The following is a 24934-nucleotide window of genomic DNA, read 5'->3' as shown; positions in this document are numbered from 1 at the left end:
TACTGTACCATATACACAAGGACGAACTACTACTGCCCATCTGTCAGATCTCATCACAAACTATAATGGACACTGGCAGTCAATGTAATCAAAGTGGATGTAGTACAACTGATTGTTTGATTTGTGTCACCATGACCTTCTCCTTGTGACATTTGATATTACAGAGGACATTTTCATCCCCTGTGGCAATGTAAAAACACCCTGACAGGGCTCAGTCTTTCCCAAGAAACACATCAAGTCTTAGCTGTTGTGCCGCTATGTTCCCACGGATAAAGGACAATTTCTGTGAAACTGTCACTTCAATGAATGCAGTGCATGCCGGAGACGTATGTTGCCTGGTCACTGGAGTACAGAAAAGAAAACAGACTTTGGGGAAAAAGTCCCCCCTCTATTACCGAGAAAAGGAATATGTTTTCTCTCTCTGGGAAAAAAATATTTTAAAATCCTGGCTCAACTCGATGTCCTCTCTGTCCTCATCCTTCTATGCAGGTTCATCTTTGAAGACTACACTCCTACAAACTTTGACACATTTCCTGCTGCCATCATGACTGTCTTTCAGGTCTGGCTCAATTCAATTGTTTTGATTGAGTAAAGTTTTGTGTTTTTGATTAATGTAACAAAGCTTTGCATGTGGAAATCTTAGAGTCCATATAAATATTTGGATTGTCGTGATTTTACAGATGATCTACTCTGTAGCTTGTGAGAGAATCCTGTGATACAGTATGTGGTATTTCCAGTCGCTAGTGAAATTCTACACACCCCTTGCACAATCTTAACATTTTGCTGTCCTAAAATGTAAAAAATGTACATGTATTGATTGTGTGTCTTCACACCCCAGAGTTAAAACTTGGTGGAAGCACCTTTGGCAGCCATTACAGCTATGAATCATTTTTAATAAGATTCTACCAACCTTGCACAACTCTACCAAACTTGCACAAGATGGCGCCGAAGAACATAGCTGACGTTTTACATTCTCCCAAACAATTGTGCAATTTTGTTCTTTTTTTTGTATTTTGTGTAATTTCTTTTTTCACTTATTGTGTACATAATGTTGCTGCTACCATCTCTTATGGCCGAAAATAACTTCTGGACATCAGAAAAGCGATTGCTCACCGGACTGGAAGAAACTTTTTCCTGTAACGAGTCCTTCGAGAAGGATATCCTGCTTTCACTGGAATAGGTCCAGATCCACGCCTTTTGCGCCAAGAAAAGACGCTGGAAAAGGGGACGCAGATCGGGGATCCTTCTGAGAAGCCGGAGACGAGCGAGTAAACACCCAATGCTTTCCATTCTCCTTGCTAACGTGCAATCGTTAGAAAGTAAAATTGATGACCTACTATTATGATTGTAACTGTAACATCTTATGTTTCACCGAGACGTAGCTGAAAGAAGAAACGGCCAATATAGAGCTGGTGAGATTTTCCATGCACCGGCAGAAGAGAGGAAGACAAGGGGTGGGGGTGTGTGTCTTTTTGTCAGTAACGGCTGGTGCGTGATGTCTAATATTAAAGAAGTCTCAAGGTATTGCTCGCCTGAGGTAGAGTACCTTATGATAAGCTGTCGACCACACTATCTACCAAGAGAGTTCTCATCTCTATTATTCATAGCCGTCTATTTACCACCACAAAGCGAAGCTGGCACTAAGACCGCTCTTAGCCAAATCTTTAAGGCCATAAGCAAAGAAGAGCGGCGCTCCTTGTGGCCGGGGACTTTAATGCAGGCAAACTTAAATCAGTTTTACCAAATTTACCAGCATGTCATATGTGCAACCAGTGGGAAAAAAAATCATAGACCACCTTTACTCCACACACAGAGATGCATACAAAGCTCTCCCCCGCCCTCCATTTGGCAAATCTGACCACAATTCTATCCTCCTGATTCCTGCTTACAAGCAAAACCTAAAGCAGGATGTACCAGTGACTCGCTCAATACGGAAGTGGTCAGATGTCGCGGATGCTACACTACAGGACTGTTTTGCTAGCACCGACTAGCATATGCTCCGGGATTCATCCAATGGCATTGAGGAATACACCACCTCAGTCATCGGCTTCATCAATAAGTGCATCGATGACGTCGTCCCCACAGTGACTATACGTACACTCCCAACCAGAAGCCATGGACTACATGTAACATCCGCATCGAGCTAAAGGCTAGAGCTGCCGTTTTCAAGGAGCGGGAGATTAATCTGGACGCTAATAAGAAATGCCGCTATTCCCTCAGACAAACCATCAAACAAGCAAAGCGTCAATATAGGATTAATATTGAATCCAACTACACCGGCTCTGATGCTCGTCGGGTGTGGCAGGGCTTGAAAACTATTACGGACTACAAAGGGAAACCCAGACGCAAGCTGCCCAATGACGCGAGCCTACCAGACAAGCTAAATGCTTTTTATTAATCTCCCGCTCCAACACTGAAGTATGCACGAGAGCACCAGCTGTTCTGGATGACTGTGTGATAATGCTCTCGGTAGCCAATATAAACAAAACCTTTAAACAGGTCAACATTCACAAAGCCGCTGGGCCAGACGGATTACCAGGACTTGTACTCAAAGCATGCGCAGATCAACTGTCAAGTGTCTTCACTGACATTTTCAACCTCTCCCTGACAGAGTCTGTCATACCTACATGTTTCAAGCAGACCACCATAGTCCCTGTGCCCAAGGAAGCGAAGGTAACCTGCCTAAATGATTACTTCCCCGTGGCACTCACGTCGATAACCATGAAGTGCTTTGAAAGGCTGGCTCACATCAACAGCATCCTCCGGGACACCCTAGACCAACTCCAATACGCATACCGCCCCAACAGATCCACAGATGACGCAATCTCCATCGCACTCCACACCGCCCTTTCTCACCTGGACAAAAGGAACACCTATGTAAGAATACTGTTCATCAACTACAGCTCAGCCTGGCTGGAATTGAGGCGCTTGGCGGTGCGGAGATACTCCAGGTTCTAGTGGTCGGTCCATGCGATGAACGGCCGTCCCTCACCCTCCAACTGGTGCCTCCATTCCTCCAACGCCATCTTCACCGCGAGATGCTCACGATTCCCCACACCACAGTTCTTCTCCATGGCGTTGAGACAATGGGAAAAGAAGGTGCAGGGATGTAGCTTGAATTCCAGGGCAGAAGGCTGGGACATGATATCCCCCACACCGACATCCGAAGCATTGGCCTCTACCAAGAAATGACGGAATGGGTCATGATGAACCAAGATGGGAGCTGTGGTGAAGTAATGTTTGAGGTTCCGGAACGCCCGGTCAGCAGCTGGAGACCACATGAACAGAACCTTGGGCGAGGTGAGTGCTGACAGGGGAGAAGTAGGCTGGGGCCAATCCACCACCGCTCTCACCTTCCCGGGATCCATTTGTACATTCCCTGCAGCAATGATGTAACCCAGAAAAAGGAGGATGGAACTCGCACTTCTCTGCTTTTACAAACAGCTGGTTCTCCAGGAGGTGTTGGAAAACCTGTCGGACATGGACCACAGGTTCTTGGGTGGAGCGGGAGAACATCGTTAACTAGAGTCTGGAACGCAGCAGGGGCGTTGGTAAGGCCAAATGGCATGACCAGAAGTAGTAGTGACCGCTGGCCATGTTGAAGGCGGTCTTCCACTAGTCCCCTTCCCGTATCTGCACCAGATGTGTCCCCCTGGAGCAGCTCAAAGGCCAAGGAGATGAGGGGTAGCGGGTATTCACCGTTATGTCGTTGTGACCCTGGTAGTCGATGCACGGGCACAGGGTCTTGTCCTTCTTCTCCACAAAGAAGAACCCTTCACCAGCGGGAGAGGAAGAAGGATGGATGAATCCTGCAGCGAGGGAGTCCCCAATGTAGGTCTCCATCACCTTGGTCTCTGGTCCCGACAGAGAGTACAGTCATCCCCGGGGCAGAGTAGTGCTAGAGTCCTGCGGGTGTCCTGCCGAAGCTGACTGATGCATATGGCCAGCTGTTGCACCATACAGCTCTAGCCCAGGTGAGCGCCGTTCCGGACATCAGCATGATAAGGTACGCTATCTTAGAGCGGTCCGAGGGTAAAGAGGAGGGCTGGAGCTCGAAGATGAGGGCACACTGAGCTAGAAACGCCCGACAGGTGCCCGAATAGGCTCCCGGGAAGGCGGAGTGACCGGTGAGGTGACGCTGCCTCTCAGCCAACCCGCGGAATTGCTCCAGCAAGATGTCCAATGCCAAGTCATGACATTCGGCCAAGGTGTGGACCCCCTCCATAAGGCCACGAAGCAATTCCTTGTGCCTATCAATGGTGGTTCCTTGGGAGAAGATGGCGTTGCGCAGCTGGTCCAAGTCTGCTGGTTCAGTCATGGCCAGTTCGTACTATCATGTTTCAGGTAAGACCTAGATGCAGACAACGTTGAAGTAGCAACAGTTTATTAATCCAACAGGGGCAGGCAAAAGGCACGGAAAAGGTACAAGACGGCAGGCAGACTCAGGGTCAGGACAGGCATGCTCAGGGTCAGGGCAGGCAGAATGGTCAACAGCGGGGAAACTACAAAACAGGAACAATCAAGAGACAGGAGCAGAGTGAAAACCGCTGGTAGGCTTGACAAAACAAAATTAACTGGCAACAGACAAACAGAGCACACAGGTATAAATACACAAGGGATAATGGGGAAGATGGGCGACACCTGGAGAAGGGTGGAGAAAATCACAAAGACAGGTAAATCAGATCAGGGTGTGACAGTATTTTGTGTAGATTGATGAGGAAAAATATTAATTTAATCAATTTTAGAATAAGTCTGTAACATAACAAAATGTGGAAAAAGTCAAGAGGTCTGACTACTTTCCGAATGCACTGTATGTTCCCCTAAGAGGTTGGTAGAATCTTATTCAAAATGATTAACAACTGTAATGGCTGCCAAAGGTGCTTCCACCAAGTATTAACTATGGGGTGCCAAGACATGTGCAATCAAGACATCTTAGCTTTTTTGTTTATTTATTAATTTGGCAAATGTTTTGTAACCTTCTTTCACTTTGAAAATGTGGAGTAGGTTGTGTAGATCTGTATGAAAAAAAACAAATGTAATCTGTTTTTAAGGGAGAAAACTCTGAAGACTGTGCAAGGGGTGTGTAGACTTTCACTAGGCACTGTATATCTAGATCCTGACAGGAGAAGACTGGAATGAGGTGATGTACAATGGGATCCGCTCCCAGGGAGGAGTGAAGTCAGGAATGTGGTCCTCCATATACTTCATTGTGCTCACACTCTTTGGTAACTGTATCCTTTCTCAGCTAGCAAATCACTTTTCACACTGTCAGTATGATTAGATTACATGTCTGATGTGTGGATTTTGTAGATCAGACATGTAGGTCCTTGACATGAATGTGACCAGACACACTGCTGAATGTCTTCTTGGCCATTGCTGTGGACAATCTGGCTAATGCCCAGGAACTAACCAAGGTAAAAATTCTCCTTTCAACAATTCACTAGTCTTCCCATAATTGAAGACGATACCCGCTCTCAACAGCATCTGTGATTATTTATTCTGTTCTATGCAATCTTATATCTAGGACGAAGAGGATGAAGAGGCTGCTTTCAATCAGAAACATGCTCTCCAAAAAGCCAAGGAAGTTGGGGCCATGTCTTCCCTGATGTCATCACAGTAAGTGGTGTGTGTACCCCTGCTGCCTGTTCCCCTTCCTCTCTGTCTCCCTCAGGACTCTAATAGACTGCTAACTAACCGTACTAACACTGTGTAATCCCACCAGAGGCTATTGCTGCAGCACAGACAACACTAAAGGAAGGGAGTGGTTGAGGCTGACAGAACGACAGATTTGTACATTGCCAGCTCAGGGATTTGAACTTGCAACCTTTCAGTTATTAGCCCAACACTCTACCCTGCCGCCCCTAACCAGTGCACCTGGCACATACTACCATACCCTGTTTAAAGGCCCTTAAATATTTAGTCTTGCCCATTCATCCTCTGAATGGCACACATACACAATCATAGCTTTTACCTGGATTCACCTGGTCAGTCTATGTAATGGATGAGCAGGTGTTCCTGGTGTAGTTTGTGTTACTGGTAAATTATAGTTTATTTAGTCAGTTTGATCGAGGCACAGGCTACTGTAATTGGAGCCTTATAATGGAGCCCCAGACAGTCGTAGTGCCCTTCATAATGACGTTTATATTGCTGAAAATATGTACTGGAAACAACTGAACTGAACAACTAAAGAGGTATTGATATGCCCTTCCTGATAGGGTCTATAGGTCTGCTTTAGCTTGTACCTATATAATTTGCTCTAAATTCAACAGTGTGTCACCATGGCTACCGGCAGTCTTCCCAGGATCTGCAGGGATGAGCCTATACCGTTGTCATAGAGACAGCATTACTGGCATCCAAATTAATATATCATTCCCATTAGAGAAATATACTGCAGTACTTAGTCACCCTTACTTTCACAATACTGATTTTTTGTAATCATTATATTTTTGGAATAAGTAGAAGAATTACCATGTGTCAGGAAGTGATCTAGACATGCCATGTTGGGTTATAAGAGACAAGAGTCATAAAGTAATGTTATTTCATCAAAGCCCACGGTATTGATTTCCTATACGAATGGTCTGACACCCAGTCTGTCTGGTGGAAGTGCATGTACTTGGGCATGGTGCAACATAGAGAGATGGTACGCATGTTGAAAATGAACAGCATATTGCATGGTCATTCAAACCACATGCACGGAAAAATAATTTACAAATGTTTCATAATGAAACATTTTGGTCTCATGCTGTGCAGCATTAGTTCTCCTTGGCAATACGTTAGTACAGCAGGAGTAAACGATTAGCAGAGCTGTGGTGATACAAATAGAAACAGTTCTATGAATTGCCTATGTGGAAAGATCAAACTGCAGGATTTTTGCCTCAGTATCTTGAAGTTGTTGGTTTTTCATCTAGGTTCACCCAGGTTGAGGCATAGATATACGTGCAGGGTTTTGCAGTGTACCTTATGACATATTCAGGGTCAGGCACTTGTCGAATCACATTGATGAGATTTGAATACCATAGGGTTTTCCAGCATCTGTGTTTAGAGAAAACTTTGAACTTTGGTAGCATTGCATCATGTCAGTGATGTTTGGGGTGAAATGCTGTAACTGTCTTCCTTCCGGGGGCTCTTGCACAACTGACCTTCAGAGCATGATGATGATGATGATGATGTTGACTAAGTGAAAAAGGTTGAAGCATGTCTGAGTCTCCTGATAATGTAGAGAGCGGTGGGTGCATGTCTCTCTCTGACCAGCATGACCAATGAGAATGTTACCCTGGCACAACTTTGGGGAGGAACGCTGCACACATAATGCAAACTGATATGGTTGCTTTGCCTAAACGATCTCCGTCTCTGTTCTGTTTGTGCCAATGAAGGCCATTTCTGTGTTTTATTCCTGTGCCATACTGTATCTCTGAATGTCTTAAACATTTCAAACTTCCTGAATATTTTATATGTTGCACCTGTTGATGTTAATGTTGTTCTGATCTAATACTGCTGCCATCCTGTTTGTCATGTGGCGCTTTGCCTGGCTAGAGACACAATACAAAACATTTCGGCAATATTCATTTGGTTGAATCATTTAAGAGGATTTTCCTACTTGGTAATACAGAAAATAATGATTTTGGCTACACAGAAATACAATGCAGTAGACTATAGTCTAATAGTGATCCATTGAAATTGGTCATGTGTTTTGAACTGTGTCTCAGGGCCTGTTTTGTCTCTGCTCACAAAAGCACTAATGTCTTGTTTTCAACCAATCGCTTATTGATAACACGGACCACACAAGAGTACAAGTACGAGTAAGTATTAACACTGTCTGTTCATTTCAATTTCAAAACAAACTGCCTGATTTTCTTAACTGGGTAAATCTTCTGTTCTCATTTTATTACATTCCTTGTTTTACTTCCAGAATCTTACAGTACTTGGCTCTGCATTTAATATCAGTTCCACTGGTTTCTACATCTCCCACTTTCATTATAGTTATTACAACTTCCTAGTTACATTTTGCTTAATTTATTACATAACATCTTCATTGATCCAGTGAATTGTTTTTCATCAATGCTTAATTAAAATTCTGGATCTTGTTTACCAAGCTTTGAAAATCAGACTAGATTGCCTTTTCTTGAATGTGTTCCAACTGCTCACTGGTTTTGTACAAATGTTTTATTTATAAATGTATTTTTCACAAACATTTGTACACAATCAAGTAAAATAAATTAAAAAACAATTCTAACACATTTTGGAATTGGTTTAAAATATAAAGTAGAGCTTACAACATTCAGTGTATATCACTGTTTTAGACAAGTACTGTGTTGCTATCTCCCTTACTGCTCATCGTGACAGTGTTGTTGTCCTCTCTCCCAGCAGGAGGAGGAGACCTTACCTGTACAGGAAAAGAGCGATACACAGGAGCCGGCCTGCCTACTCTCTGGAGGAGGCTGAGAGCCTCGCCGAGGGGCCCCCCTGCCCGCCACTGAATTCCTCTAACTCTTTCATGTCCAGGGGAGAGAGGAGAAGACGGATGACCATGTCTGTGTGGGAGCAGAGAACCAGCCAACTGCGCAGGCACCGGCAGATGTCCAGCCGAGAGATCCTCTTCAGCAGCCCCAGTGAGGAGCAGGAAGCGCCCCCTGGATGCCCCCACAACCTCAAAGCCACAGGCACACCCACAGGCAGCCTGAAGCTGGCTGACCCCACGGCTGACCCTACGGCCTTCACAGCTCAGCCCCCCAAGCCCATGGACCAAACTCTAGAGGAGCCACCCCTGTCCATGGGGGTCCTTGAGGCCCCCTTGTCCGTCCCTTTAGCAGAGCCACCCATACCCATCGACAGTCCCCTGCCTGACCCCCCCACGTCCACAGTTGTGACCATTCCGGAGCCAACTGAATCTGAGCCATGCCCAGAGGGCCAGCTTGATGACACCGACCACTGCCACCCAGGTCTCAATGGCCGCAGGAGCCCCAGGTTAAATGGGGAGAGAAGGCAGAGAGCAGTGCGTAAGTTCCGCCCTCCTGCTGGTGACACCCTGACCCCTGACATGGCAGGGATGAGGCTCAGGAGGCCAAGGGGCACAGGGCACCACGAAGCCCAGGTTGGGGCTAGAGGCCTGGACTCACCCCAGGGGGAGGGGAGCAGTCGCTCTGTCAGCAAGGAGAGGAAGACCCCAGAGGAACGACAGGACAAGGAGAGGAGAGCCTGTAACACGGGAGAGACCAGCCAGCCTTCTGAGACCAGAGAAGCTGAACACAGGTGAGGAGGAACTGACACTGACGTACAGCTAGTTCTATTAGTTCAATAAATAGTAGACTGTTTGTATGGTATTATGTAGACAGTTTTCTGCTATGTTCAATGTATCAGACTTCAGGGTGCCCAAAATGCAACAAATCCCCAGTGAATCCAGACTCCAAGCCAAGATGTTGTCCCTTGTCCCTCTGCTCCTCCACAGACAGGGTGACCCTAACCAGGCTGGGGGTCCTGAGCTGCAGAACAGGGAGGAGGGTCCACAGTCAGAACCACCCCCCATTCAGCCATTTCAGGCTGCAGTACCGGAGCTCCCAGAGGGCCAAACAAGAGACAGTGATACTAGTAACAACGCCACCACTCTGATCCAGGATAAGTCCCCTCTGAGCTCCAGTATCTACATAGAGGTGACCAATGTTCAGTCTTCACTAGAGCTCACCCCCATCACAGGTAACACCTTCAAGTGTGTCCTTATTCTATCACATATGCACATTCAGTGTGCTCTACTCACATTAAAAATAGTTCAGCTGTGAGGTGTATGAAATGCCTTGGTGTATGAAAGCCTCCATCTCTTGGGGGTTGGAGATATCTCTGATATCACAGCATGGTACCACAATCAGAGCACAGCAGCACACCCACATTCTCTACCTCTTCCAGGTAACAGTAAAGACATGGAGGCGTCCAAGCCTGAGAAAGAGGAGGAGCAGTTGACCAGCCCAGCCAATATTGTCACGCCTGACAGCATGTTCATCTTCAAACCTGGCAACCCGTAAGTCTCCCTCTGCTCCTCTCTGCTACTCCTATTACATTGTCCTAACACCATCAACCTAACACCATCATCCGAGTACCATCATCCTGACACCATCTACTTAACAACATCATCCTAACACCATCATCATAGTACCATCATCTCAACACCATCAACCTAACACCATCAACTTAAAACCATCAACCTAACACCATCAACCTAACACCATCAACCTAACACCATCAACCTAAAACCATCAACCTAACACCATCAACCTAACACCATCAACCTAACACCATCAACCTAACACCATCAACCTAACACCATCATCCTAACACCATCATCCTAACACCATCAACCTAACATTAAATCAAATGTATTTTTAAGGCCTTCTTACATCAGCTGATATCTCAAAGTGCTGTACAGAAACCCAGCATAAAACCCCAAACAGCAAGCAATGCAGGTGTAGAAGAACAGTGGCTAGGAAAAACTCCCTAGAAAGGCCAAAACCTAGGAAGAAACCTAGAGAGGAACCAGGCTATGAGGGGTGGCCAGTTCTCTTCTGGCTGTGCCGGGTGGAGATTATAACAAAACATGGCTAAGATGTTCAAGTGTTCATAGACGACCAACAGGGTCAAATAATAATAAGCACAGTGGTTGCCGAGGGTGCAACAGGTCAACACCTCAGGAGTAAATGTTAGTTGGCTTTTCATAGCCGATCACATTCAGAGTATCTCTACCGCTTCTGCTGTCTCTAGAGAGTTCTTCTGCTGTCTCTAGAGAGGCCAGATGGACTGGGGACAGCAAGGAGTTATCAGGCCAGGTAGTCCTGAGGCATGGTCCTAGGGCTCAGGTCCTCCGAGAAAGAAAGAAAGAAAGAAAGAAAGAAAAAGAAAGAAAGAAAGAAAGAAAGAAAGAAAGAAAGAAAGAAAGAAAGAAAGAAAGAAAGAAAGAGAGAATTAGAGAGAGCATACTTAAATTCACACAGGACACCAGATAAGACAGGAGAAATACTCCATATATAACAGACTGACCCTAGCCCCCCCCCCCCGACACACAAACTACTGCAGCATAAATACTGGAGGCTGAGACAGGAGGGGTCAGGAGACACTATGGCCCCATCCAACGATACCCCGGACAGGGCCAAACAGGCAGGATATAACCCCACCCACTTTGCCAAAGCACAGCCCCCACACCACTAGAGGGATATCTTCAACCACCAACTTACCATCCTGAGACAAGGCTGAGTATAGTGCACACAAAGATCTCCGCCACGGCACAACCCAAGGGGGGGCGCCAACCCAGACAGGAAGATCACGTCAGTGACTCAACCCACTCAAGTGATGCACCCTTCCTAGGGACGGCATGGAATAACACCAGTAGGCCAGTGACTCAGCCCCTGTAATAGGGTTAGAGGCAGAGAATCCCAGTGGAGAGAGGGGAACCGGCCAGGCAGAGACAGCAAGGGCGGTTCGTTGCTCCAGTGCCTTTCCGTTCACCTTCACACTCCTGGGCCAGACTACACTCAATCATAGGACCTACTGAAGAGACAAGGCCGAGTATAGCGCACAAAGATCTCCGCCACGGCACAACCCAAGGGGGGGGGGGCACCAACCCAGACAGGAAGATCACATCAGTGACTCAACCCACTCAAGTGACGCACCCTTCCTAGGGATGGCATGGAAGAACACCAGTAAGCCAGTGACTCAGCCCCTGTAATAGGGTTAGAGGCAGAGAATCCCAGTGGAGAGAGGGGAACCGGCCAGGCAGAGGCAGCAAAGGCGGTTCGTTGCTCCAGTGCCTTTCCGTTCACCTTCACACTCCTGGGCCAGACCTTACTCAATCATAGGACCTACTGAAGAGATGAGTCTTCAGTAAAGACTTAAAGGTTGAGTCCGAGTCTGCGTCTCTCACATGGGTAGGCAGACCATTCCATAAAAATGGAGCTCTATAGGAGAAAGCCCTGCCTCCAGCTGTTTGCTTAGAAATTCTAGGCCTGTGTCTTGTGACCGTAGCGTACCTGTAGGTATGTCCGGCAGGACCAAATCGGAAAGATATGTAGGAGTAAAACCTTAAAATCAGCCCTTTCCTTAACAGGAGGCCAGTGTAGAGAGGCTAGCACTGGAGTAATATGGTCAAATTTTGGGGTTCTAGACAAGAATCTAGCAGCTGTGTTTAGCACTAACTGAAGTTTATTTAGTGCTATATCCGGATAGCCGGAAAGTAGAGCATTGCAGCAGTCTAACCTAGAAGTGACAAAAGCATGGACTTGCTTTTCAGCATCATTGTTGGACAGAACGTTTCTGATTTCTGCAATGTTACGTAGATGGAAAAAAGCTGTATTTGAAACAGTCTTGATATGTTCGTCAAAAGAGAGATCAGGATCCAGAGTAACACCGAGGTCCTTCACAGTTTTATTTGAGACAACTGTACAACCATCAAGGTTAATTGTCAGATTTATCAGAAGATCTTTTTGTTTTGTCCGAGGGTAAAAGTAGAACATTTGCAGCCATCCACTTCCTTATGTCTGAAACACAGGCTTCCAGCGGGTGCAATTTTGGGGCTTCACCATGTTTCATCAAAATGTACAGCTGTGTGTCATCCGCATAGCAGTGAAAGTTAACATTATGTTTCCGAATGACATCACCAAGAGGTAAAATATATAGTGAAAACGATAGTGGTTCCAAAAAGGAACCTTGAGGGACACCGAAATTTACAGTTGATTTGTCAGAGGACAAACCATCCACAGAGACAAACTGATATCTTTCCGAACAGTTAAGAACTAGAAGCATAAGCATTTCGTTACACTTGCATTAACATCTGCTAACCATGTGTATGTTACAAATCAAATTTGATTGGATTTTGATTGGATTTGGAAGTGAGGGATCTAACATTAAGTAGCCCTATTTTGTGATGTGAAGTATCACAATCTCTTTCAATAATGGCAGGAATGGAGGAGGTATTTATCCCAGTGAGATTTCTTAGGCAAACACCGCCATGTTTAGTTTTGCCCAACCTAGGTCGAGGCACAGCCACAGTCTCAATGGGGATAGCTGAGCTGACTACACTGACTGTGCTAGTGGCAGACTCCACTAAGCTGGCAGGCTGGCTAACAGCCTGCTGCCTGGCCTGCACCCTATCTCATTGTGGAGCTAGGGGAGTTAGAGCCCTGTCTATGTTCGTGGATAAGATGAGAGCCCCCCCCTCCACCTAGGATGGAGTCCGTCACTCCTCAACAGGCCAGGCTTGGTACATAACATCGGTAGCCCTGCCCCCTGGTAAACAGTGTATGATCGCTGGATGATTCGTTTTAAGTCTAATACTGTCGGTAATGGAGTCGCCAAATGACTAGGGTTTTCAAATTGTCAGAGCTAATGGTGGGAGGCTTCAACGTCTCAGACCCCGTAACAGGAGGAGTAGAGACCAGAAAAGGCTTGGCCTCTGACTCCAACTCGAAGCTTAATGAGGAGAACTGGTTGAATGTTTCTGTCGGCTGACTGAGCGACACCGGCTGAGCATTCCTACATCATTTCCCTCCAGAAACCGTGAGAAAGTTGTCCGGCTGCGGGGACCGTGCGAGGGGATTTATACTACTATCTGTACTTACTGGTGGCACAGACACTGTTTCATCCTTTCCTACACTGAAATTACCCTTGCTTAACGATTGCGTCTGAAGCTGGGCTTGCAGCACGGCTATCCTCAACATAAGGCAATCGTTCTCCTGTATATTATGAGTACAGTGACTGCAATTAGAAGGCCTCATGTTAATGTTACTACTTAGCTTCGGCTGATGGAGGTTCTGACGAATCACGTCCAGATAAAGCTTCCGGAGTGAAAAAGTTGAATGAAAAAAAGTAGAGCGAAAAAGGGAAAAACTAAAAAATATAAACGTTAATTAAAAAGTAAAAACCGTAAAGTTGTCAGGTAGCAAAGTAAGGTTAGCAGCAAAACGCGCAGCAGCACGTAAACTAAGTCTGTAAATTGTGACTGGAAATGACAAAAAAAGAGTGTCCATGACAGACAGCCATCATCCTCACACCATCAACCTAACAGCATCATCTTAACACCATCATCCAAGTACCATAATCTCAACACCAACAACCTAACACCATCATCCTCGTACCATCATCCTAGTACCATCATCCTAACAACATCATCCTAACACCATCATCCTAGTACCATCACACTAACACCATCATCCTAGTACCATCATCCTAACACCATAATCCTAACACCATCACCCTAACACCATCTACCTAACAACATCATCCTAACACCATCATCCAAGAACCATCATCTCAACACCATCATTCTAGTACCATTATCCTAGTACCATCATCTAACACCATCATCCTAACACCATCATCATAGTACCATCATTCTAGTACCATCATCTAACACCATTAACATTAAACTATCATCCTAACACCATCATCATAGTACCATCATCATAACACCATCATCATAGTACCATCATCCTTACACCATCATCCTAACACCATCATTCTAGTACCATCATCTAACACCATCAACTTTAAACCATCATCCTAACACCATCATCATAGTACCATCAACCTTACACCATCATTCTAAAACCATCATCATAGTACCATCAACCTTACACCATCATCCTAACACATTGAACCCCCTATGTTTTTACACTGCTGCTACTTGCTGTCAATTATCTATGCATAATCACTTTACCCCTACCTACATGTACAAATTACCTCGACTAACCTGTACCCCTGCACATTGACCCTGTATATAGCCTCGTTATTGGTATGTCATTTTCTTGTGTAACTTTTTAATAAAACATTTTTACTTTTGTTTATTTCGTAAATATTTTCTTAACTCTATTTCCTTAACTACTTTGTTGGTTAAGAGCTTGTAAGTAAGCATTGTATTCGGCGCATGTGACAAATACAATTTGATTTGATCATCCTAGTTCCATCATCTTAATAGCATCAACCTAACAGCATCAACCTAACAGCATCAATCTAACAGCATCAACCTAACACCATCATCCGAACACCATCAACCTAACACCATCAACCTAACACCATCAACCTAACACCATCAACCTAACACCATCATCCTAACACCATTAACCTAACACCATCATCCTAACACCATCATCCTAACACCATCATCCTAACACCATCATCCAAACACCATCATCCTAACACCATCAACCTACCACTGTCATCCTAACACCATCGACCTAACACCATCGACCTAACACCATCGACCTAACACCATCAACCTACCATCGACCTAACACCATCAACCTAACACCATCATCCAAACAATCTAACAGAGACATGATAGAGTTATAGAAACAACACACTCAAATCAGTCTTGCTCTGTCAGATGTTTCTCAGTCAGAGCGGTTGTGTCCTTTGTTCCTTCTCTAGGATCCGCCGGGCCTGTCACTATGTGGTGAACCTGCGTTACTTTGAGACATGCATCCTGCTGGTGATCGCTGCCAGCAGTATCGCCCTGGCTGCAGAGGACCCCGTGTCAGCCACCTCTAACTGGAACAAAGTGAGAGCCAGTCTGGTCACTGGGCTTTACATGGACTCAACAGATGGCTGTTTTCCTCGCTGACCTTGAGCCTCACTATTCTAACTGTCCTTCTCCACAATGGTGGCTAGGCTATTGTCTTTGGTGTGTGGTTGCTTTTGTTTTGCTTTGTTTTCCTCTGCTGTATTATCTTTCTCTCAGCATAACGAGGGGTGCGAACGTGCGCCCACTGACGGGGATTGTGTCTGCGTCTGACACTCTATCTGATCTATATTAGAGTTGTCACTCTCTGCTCACACTGAGGAGCCAGATTGAGGAGAGGAGGGTGTTGTGGGGTGTAGAATCATCACATCACATTCCCTACAGCTGCCTCTGCTTTAGCCTCTTCATACGACAACAAACCAAACAGATAGCACATCATTTTTTTTTGATGCCATTGTTTTGTATGTGGTTACAGAAGTTCCTTCAAGTAAAAACTAATCCTTGGGAATGTGTGCCTGGTGTCTCATATCTGGCCCTGTACAAGCTGAAAGGCTAAATGAAAGCATTAATTAAACTGCTTTGTGAGGGTCTCCCATGGTGACTTAATGGGGGGACTTCTCTGGATGTTGGTGATTGAGGCAGATTGAGTTGGAAATTAAATGGGCCTGTGTGATATGCAAGGAAGATAATCAAAGCACATATTCATCAGAAGGGCGCCACTTAAAAGCATCGTCTTAGAAATAAAAGGCCTTCGGGGTAAATGTAATCAATGTGACCATTAAAGAGAGAAGTTGGTTTCCTAAAAGCAAAATGTGTCCCCAGTTCAGTGGTGAAGAACAGATGCAACACATTAAACATAGTGTCTCAGAGTCTCTCTCTGGTCATAAGTGGGTTTTGTTCTCCTGTAATGTATGAGCTAATGGCAAATAATTAAATGTTCTTCATCAACCCCTGGAGTCCAATATTGTGATTAATGTATTAATATATTTGTCTACTTTTTACCCCACAGGTTTTGCGTTACTTTGACTACGTGTTCACAGGTGTCTTTACATTTGAAATGATAATAAAGGTGAGTTATTCAATCAGCAGGAATCCTGTTTTAAAACGGTGTCATTTTGACATGACAGTGGACATACCATACTGTAGAGGTGTCAGTTGGATTTGACAGATGGTACATGAACATGTTTGCCATAAGCTGTTACCCACTGGGCACACACTGGTTGAATCAATGTTGTTTCCATGTCATTTCAATGAATGACGTCTGTGCCCAGTGGGTAGTCCAGGGGAAATGTAATGTCAGATAGACAGAATGTACAGTATTTTGCGAATTAACAGTGAGGCCCCCCTATGCCAATATTTAGTGCTGTTTTCAAATGACTTAATAAGATGTGTATTTGACAGATGATAGACCAGGGCTTGATTCTCCATGACGGCTCCTATTTCCGGGACCTGTGGAACATTCTAGACTTTATCGTGGTGGTCGGAGCTCTGGTGGCCTTCGCCCTCACGTGAGTCATGTGACCTTGCATATGTTATAACTTCCTGTGTAGTGGTTTGTGTAGTGTACAGTGCTAGACTGTAAACTGCCAGTGTAGCTTGACTGGATTGGACATAGCATAGTTTTTCACTCTGTTTTGTGATATACATGTTTTTCCCACCCTGAGATGTACATGTTCAGTATCATGTCTTTCTCTCTGTCATCCTCTGCTCCTGTGGATTGTGTTGCTGTGGGACTGCCAGGAATGTGTTGGGGTAAAACCACTTTCTTCACTCCCTTTCTTTCTGCTAATGTCTTAACAGTTCTCCACAGCATCCTGTCTTTCCTCTATAGTGCTATGAAAAAGCATTTGCCCCCTTTCTAATTTTCTCTACTTTTAAATATTTTTGATACTCAATGTTATAAGTTCTTCAACCTAAACCTAAAATTAGAATAAAGGAAACTGATTGAACAAATAACACAACAATTACATACCTCTTTAATTGATTTCGTAAACAAAGTTACGCAACACCCAATGCCCATGTGTGAAAAAATAATTGCCCCCTTACACTCAATAACTGGTTGTGCCACCTTTAGCTGCAATGACTCCAACCAAACGCTTCCTGTAGTTGTTGATCAGTGTCTCACTTCACTGTGGAGGAATTCTGAACTGCTCACATGAACTGCTCGTGCCAAGTTCTGCCACAACATTTGGGATTAGGTCTGGACTTTGACTAGGCCATTCCAAAATTTCAAATTTGTTGCCTTTTAGCCATTTTCATATAGACTTGATTGTTCGTTTTGGATCATTGTCTTGACCCAGCTGCGCTTCAGCATCAGCTCACAGATGGATGGCCTGACATTCACCAGTAGAATTATATAATACATAACAGAATTCTACTCTACCACCACCATACTTGACCGTTGGTCTAAGGTTCTTACTGTGGAATGCAGTGTTTGGTTTTTGCCAGGCATAATGGGACCCATGTCCTCCAATAAGTTATACTTTTGACCCATCTGTCGATAGCACCTTCTTCCAAGGGTCTTGCTGATCATACAGGTGCTTTTTGGCAAACTTGAGTCAACTTTTTGGACGAGGTGGGTCCCATTGTGTCTGGCGACGACTTGCCTTAATAGGTGGAATGATAAATTCTGCTCTGTATCAGTGAATTCTGCAGGAGAATGTCAGGCCATCTGCAGCTGGGTCACGCAGCAAGTCAATGATCCCAAACACACAATCAAGTCTACATGAAAATGGTTCAAATGCAACAAATATTGAGATTTTGTAATGGCTTAGTCATTCCAGACCTTATCCTAATTGAGATATTGTGGCAGGACTTGAAACTAGCAGTTCCTGATTGAAAATGTCGCTGAGTTAAAGCAGTTCTGCATACAAGAGTGGGCCAAAATTCCTCCACAGCGATGTGAGAGACTGATCAACAACTACAGGAAGCATTTGGTTCATTCATTGCGGCTAAAGGTGGAACAACCAGTTATTGAGTGTAAGGGGGCAATTTCTTTTTCACACAGTGGAATTGGGTGTTGCATAACTTTGCTAATTAAATAAATAAAGTCAATTTACTTTTTTTGTGTTATTTGTGAACTCAGGTTCCCTTTATCAAATATTAGGTTTTGTTTGAAGATCGGATAACATTCAGTATCAAAAATATGAAAAACTGAGAAAATCAGAAAAGGGGAAAATACTTTTTTATGGCGCTGTATCTCTTTCTGATCAGAGATGTAAAGTACAGCAATACATCTCCTGTAATATGGTTAGCTCAGTGTTGGAGTGACTTTATCAGGTGTTCATTCTATGTGTTTTTACTTGTAGAAATAATAAAGGACGGGACATCAAAACCATCAAGTCTCTTCGGGTCCTGCGTGTCCTGAGGCCCCTGAAGACCATCAAGAGACTACCGAAACTTAAGGTAACCTTTTCCATTTGCTTTCTCAGCAATTGCTTCCCATGTTAACAGTGCCTGCCCCAGTCAACAGTTGGAGGGATAGACTACAGGGCAGCTCTATCAGGCTGTTCAGGGTTTATCAAGGCTGCAGTACTGTCTATGTGTGTGGTATAACGGTATCAGGTCAGTAGCCACTGCCACACATTCATTTAGTCGCACCTATTTCCACATGAGGGTTTCCAGGCAGCAGAGAATCAGCTAGAGAAAAGATTGAGAGATGAGGTGATAAACCTGAGCGTTCGAGCATGAAAACATTTTGTCAAGACTGAATTTCCCAAACCTCACACATTCCATTTCTGCTGGGGGGTGGGGGGGTTTATCTGTCGAGGGGAATGAGGAAATGAGTCCGACTGATATCTGTGTGAGTGGACCAGGGAGTCAGTCAGTCAGCTGATACCAGACACACTGCAATCAATAGACCTGATTGTCCTGGGAATGGAAAGTGAAATAAAGATCTACAGGGTTACAGTCCTCTTCCAATCACTCATGTAGCAACAACAGTTTGGGATCATATTGGACAAGTGTATGCTATTTATACCACTTGAGTTAGAAGTCAGCGTCAAGGGCCTCCCGAGTGGTGAAAATCAAATCACATTTAATTGGTCACATAGACATAGTTAGCAGATGTTAATGTGAGGGTACTGACATGCTTGTGCTTCTAGTTCCGACAGTGCAGTAATATCTAACAAGTAATATAACACCACAACTACCTAATACACACAAATCTAAAGGAATGGAATTAGAATACATATATGGATGAGCGATTGCAAGCGGCATAGATGGTATCAGATACAGTATATACATATGAGATGAGTAATGTAAGATATGTAAACATTATTAAAGTGGCCTTATTTTAAAGTGACTAGTGATCCATTTATTAAAGTGGCCAATGATTTGAGTCTGTATGTAGGCAGCAGCCTCTCTGTGTTAGTGATGGCTGTTTAACAGTCTGATAGCCTTGAGATAGAAGCTGCTTTTCAGTCTCTCAGTCCCAGCTTTGATGAACATTTAAGGCACTGCATTGCATGTGCAGCCTGGGATCGAACCAGGATCTGTAGTGACGCAGCTGGCAGCAACCGGGAGACCCATGAGGCGGCACACAATTGGCCCAGCATCATCTGGGTTAGGGGAGGGTTTGACCGGCTGGGTCGTCCTTGACCCATTGCGCTCTATCGACTCCTGTGGTGGGCTGGGTGCAATGCACACTGACATGGTCACCAGGTGTACAATGTTTCCTCTGACACATTGGTGCAGCTGGCTTCTGGATTAAGTGAGTTTTGTGTCAAGAGGCAGTGCAGCTTGGCGGGGTCCTGTTTCGGAGGACACACGGCTCTCGACCTTCACCTCTCCTGAGTCCGTATGGGAGTTGCAGCGATGGAACAAGAATGTAACTACCAATTGGGGAGAAAAATGAAAATATATATATAAAATTAAAGTAAGCCTCAACAAATCCCTGGCTAACTGGACGAAAGCTGAACCCCCAGTTTTAGCGTATCACTTTCTTTGACACTTTTTCAATTGCCTTCCCTCATGCTTCCTGTGTGTGTAGGCAGTGTTTGACTGTGTGGTGACCTCTCTGAAGAACGTCTTCAACATCCTCATCGTCTACAAGCTCTTCATGTTCATCTTCGCTGTCATCGCTGTGCAGCTGTTCAAAGGGAAGTTCTTCTACTGCACAGACGGATCCAAAGACACAGAGAAGGACTGCCAGTAGGTGTCTGCTGAGCTGCCTGCATACGCTCATACACTGGGCCTTACAGAACACTAACATACTGTAGTTGTAGTGGATGGAGACCTATTGGAGACCTACAGTATGGTCATGTTTTTTTACTGCTTCTTTGTCCACTGAATGTCTATTGTACACTGTGTGTCTGTCTCTTCCTTTCAGAGGCTTCTACATTGACTATGAGAAGGATAAAAAGGAAGTGAAGAGAAGGGATTGGAGGAGACATGACTTCCACTATGACAACATAGTCTGGGCCCTACTCACTCTGTTTACTGTCTCCACTGGGGAGGGCTGGCCACAGTAAGTCTCACTCTCTCCATACACACTTTACACTATGTTACAACAGCACCTTGTGGACGAGTGTCCTGCCAGAGATAGAAAGGTTGGAAGTTCAAACCCTAGCCGAGTTATACTAAAGACTGCAATAGACTAGCTTTCTGTCCACGGGGTGTATTTGTGCCAAACACTACAGAAACAGGAGATTTTTTTTTAAATTTAATAGGCAAGTCAGTTAAGAACAAAATCTTATTTTCAATGACGGCCTAGGAACAGTGGGTTAACTGCTTGTTCAGGGGCAGAACGACAGCTTGGGGATTTGAACTTGCAACCTTTTGATTACTAGTCCAACGCTCTAACCACTAGGCTACCCTGCCACCCCATAGGAGATGACTCGCTGACTCTCTGACTCGCACAAGACTACTTTCTTTTACTATGTCACTACTGTACATAAGTTAGACTGAAATATATTTCAGAAAGTCCATTGCTGAGTACACTGTGGTCTGTCTGTGTGTCTGTCCAGGGTCCTGCAGCACTCTGTGGACGTGACAGAGGAGGACAGAGGTCCCAGCAGGGGCAACAGGATGGAGATGTCCATATTCTATGTCATCTACTTTGTGGTCTTCCCCTTCTTCTTCGTCAACATCTTTGTGGCTCTCATCATCATCACCTTCCAGGAGCAGGGAGACAAGATGATGGAGGAATGCAGCTTGGAGAAGAATGAGGTGATGGAGTCACACACATACACAAACACACACACACACACACACACACACAAACACAGTGAATCATAAAACCAGCAAAATGGAACCTAGACATTCCTTTTTAACTGTAGACTTTCCAGTGATAATCTAGAACACACCAGCTCAGTGTATGTGTTATTGATATGGTTTGCTGGTGGAATGTAGCACACACATCAAAATGACCCCGTCTGCGCTTTTAGATTTAACTCGCTCAGTCTTGACAGGTTATTACACAGAGGAGCACAATGGCTCATGGAAAATGCCTGGTAAATATACAGGAATAGTGAGATTTCCCCTCCAGACTCACATAGTCTCTCCCAACAGGTATCCCTCAGTCAATATTGACCAGAATGTTCCCAGCAGTCCATACAGCAGTGTCTCTACTTCAAGGAGAAAATATAAGGACTTTCCCAGAGCTAACTGCTTCATGCTTATTCCCAACAAAGTGTTCTTCAACTTTCCTTCTTGTCTGTTTTCCCTTACAGAGGGCTTGCATTGACTTTGCCATAAGTGCCAAACCCCTGACCCGCTACATGCCTCAGAACAGGCAGACGTTCCAGTACCGCCTCTGGCACTTTGTGGTCTCCCCCTCCTTCGAATACACTGTGCTGGCCATGATTGCACTCAACACCATTGTCCTGATGATGAAGGTGTGGATAATGATCACATTCAAACAATACACTGAACTAATCCCATTTGTAAAGCAGAAGTCTAGTCCCTGTGGTGCAAAAGGTATTATGGCGCCTGTAGCTGTAGCTGAATGGGGTTGTAAGATGCATGTCCCTCTACTCTGTGCTGTTCTCTAGCTAACGGTCTGGGTTTCTTCCATTCCCGTCCTTGTGAGCATTCAATTTATTTCAAGAAAAGGCCTTCAGTCAGACGGAAGGAGAGGATGACTCAGCCTCTATTAAATATTGATCTATATCCACCGGCTAGTATTTAACATGGCCTCGTTAACTCTGTCTGTACAACTCAGAGGAATGACTCCTTTTATAGCCTCAGCTTAATGTTACGCTATTTATGTATCAGAGGAAATCTGCTATGAACCTGTGGCCATAGATCTACAGTTGTATGGTGATTGAGCAAGATGGTCTGTGTTTAGGTTCATTGTGTATTTTGGGTTGTCTGTGCATCCCAGTAATTTGGGGTCATTCCAATGGTGTTTAATGGTGTCTCTCTTTATCTCCTATATGGTGGTAGTATTACTCTGCCCCACCAGCATACGAGGCTGTGCTGAAACACCTGAACACAGCTTTCACTGTGCTCTTCTCTGTGGAGTGTGTCCTCAAGATCATGGCCTTTGGCTTTCTGGTGAGGAGCAAGTTAATGCCTTACTGTCCATGACATCATGATCTGATCCTGTTTGCAATGCTACTAACATCTACTGACTGAAGAATGGATGTGTTCCCCTCTTCTTCAGAACTACTTTCGAGACACTTGGAATATATTCGACTTCATCACAGTTTTGGGAAGCATCACAGAAATAGTGGTAGACTTGCAGGTAACAAAGCATTACTGAATATCAATCAATGGCTGATTGTGTTACCATTTCTATACAGTGCACTGCTAATGAGCTGTAAACCTACTCTCTCATCTCCCTGAAGTCAATTGAGACCTTCAACATGGGTTTCCTGAAGCTGTTCCGTGCAGCCAGACTGATCAAGCTGTTGAGGCAGGGTTACACCATCCGCATCCTGCTCTGGACCTTTGTCCAGTCCTTTAAGGTCAGCTCCACGCACAGTACAGTACTGGATAGGGACACTTAACACTGAAGGCAGGTGTGTGTGTGTGTGTGTGTGTGTGTGTGTGTGTGTGTGTGTGTGTGTGTGTGTGTGTGTGTGTGTGTGTGTGTGTGTGTGTGTGTGTGTGTGCGTGTGTAACGTCTGTTACTGTGTCATGACACAGGGTTTCTCTTTCAGGCTCTCCCCTACGTTTGTCTGCTCATTGCCATGCTCTTTTTCATATATGCCATCATCGGAATGCAGGTAAGATGTTGCTCACACTCTTTATCTATTCTGCCACTTTCTAAGTTTGTCATTGCATGGTGTGAATCTGTCGTTTCTGTATACAAGACTGAGTCAGGATATATCTCATGATATATGCCTGAATATTCCTCAAGGTTTTTGGAAACATCAGACTGGATGAGGAGACTCACATCAACCAACACAACAACTTCAAGACCTTTTTTGGTGCTCTGATGTTGCTATTCAGGTACAGTTGGATATCCTTCATGTGTCACACAGTGGCAAACCGGGGCTCATTTTCAGTCACTGAACGACACACCGCTGTCTGCCTGCAGGAGTGCCACGGGGGAGTCGTGGCAGGAGATCATGCTGTCATGTTTAGGGGGGCAGAAGTGTGAGCCAGACCCCTTAGCTCTAACATCAAACCACGAGGAGCGCTGTGGAACTGAGTTTGCCTACTTCTACTTTGTCTCCTTCATCTTCTTCAGTTCATTTCTGGTAAGAGTCCTACTCTGACTCCTACTGTCCTACTCTGACTCCTACTGTCCTACTCTGACTCCTACTGTCCTGCTCCAAAAGTCCTACTGTCCTACTCTAAGAGTCATACTGTCCTACTCTAAAAGTCCTACTATCCTACTCTAAGAGTCTACTGTCCTACTCTAAGAGTCTACTGTCCTACTCTAAGAGTCTACTGTCCTACTCTAAGAGTCTACTGTCCTACTCTAAGAGTCTACTGTCCTACTCTAAGAGTCTACTGTCCTACTCTAAGAGGTCTACTGTTCTACTTTAGAAGTCATACTGTCCTAACTCTAAGAGGCTTACTGTCCTACTCTAAGAGACCTACTCTAAGAGTCCTACTGTCCTACTCTAAGAGGTCTACTGTTCTACTTTAGAAGTCCTACTCTCCTAACTCTAAGAGTCTTACTGTCCTACTCTGAGTCCTACTGTCCTACTCTAAGAGGTATACTGTCCGAGTCGAAGAGTCCTACTGTCCTACTCTAAGAGTTCTACTCTTACCAGAAATTAGCGGAAGAAGTTGAAGGAGACACCTACATGCATATATATTTCACTTTCATACACACATACTGTAGTTCCTTGTCTATGACCTCCTCTAATCACTGTTCAGATGCTGAATCTGTTTGTGGCTGTAATCATGGACAACTTTGAATACCTCACCCGGGATTCCTCGATATTGGGGCCTCACCACCTGGATGAATTTGTTCGTATCTGGGGTGAATATGACCGAGCTGCTTGGTAAGTCAGAGGCCCAACAGCAACACAACACATACAA

General features: G+C 44.8%; 1 protein-coding gene across 1 annotated transcript in view; it reads left to right on the top strand.

Moving 5' to 3' along the window:
- Nucleotides 1-24934, top strand: part of LOC135512905 (probable voltage-dependent R-type calcium channel subunit alpha-1E) — a 165294-nt gene that overhangs the window by 127812 nt on the left and 12548 nt on the right. Inside the window, exons 16-38 of the mRNA XM_064935404.1 lie at nt 490-559; nt 5114-5231; nt 5347-5414; nt 5525-5616; nt 8365-9249; nt 9446-9690; nt 9898-10009; nt 15403-15532; nt 16503-16562; nt 16895-17001; nt 17234-17245; nt 18802-18898; nt 20484-20644; nt 20823-20960; nt 21460-21661; nt 22165-22329; nt 22880-22990; nt 23100-23180; nt 23284-23403; nt 23599-23664; nt 23799-23890; nt 23979-24141; nt 24770-24897. Of these exons, the coding sequence (XP_064791476.1) occupies nt 490-559; nt 5114-5231; nt 5347-5414; nt 5525-5616; nt 8365-9249; nt 9446-9690; nt 9898-10009; nt 15403-15532; nt 16503-16562; nt 16895-17001; nt 17234-17245; nt 18802-18898; nt 20484-20644; nt 20823-20960; nt 21460-21661; nt 22165-22329; nt 22880-22990; nt 23100-23180; nt 23284-23403; nt 23599-23664; nt 23799-23890; nt 23979-24141; nt 24770-24897 (3423 nt within the window). The remainder of the gene's footprint in view (nt 1-489; nt 560-5113; nt 5232-5346; nt 5415-5524; nt 5617-8364; nt 9250-9445; nt 9691-9897; nt 10010-15402; nt 15533-16502; nt 16563-16894; nt 17002-17233; nt 17246-18801; nt 18899-20483; nt 20645-20822; nt 20961-21459; nt 21662-22164; nt 22330-22879; nt 22991-23099; nt 23181-23283; nt 23404-23598; nt 23665-23798; nt 23891-23978; nt 24142-24769; nt 24898-24934) is intronic.

Source organism: Oncorhynchus masou, chromosome 24, assembly GCF_036934945.1.
Source record: "Oncorhynchus masou masou isolate Uvic2021 chromosome 24, UVic_Omas_1.1, whole genome shotgun sequence".
NCBI lineage: Eukaryota > Metazoa > Chordata > Actinopteri > Salmoniformes > Salmonidae > Oncorhynchus > Oncorhynchus masou.
Note: the sequence above shows the minus strand (reverse complement) of the source record. Positions and strands in the feature narration are given on the sequence as shown.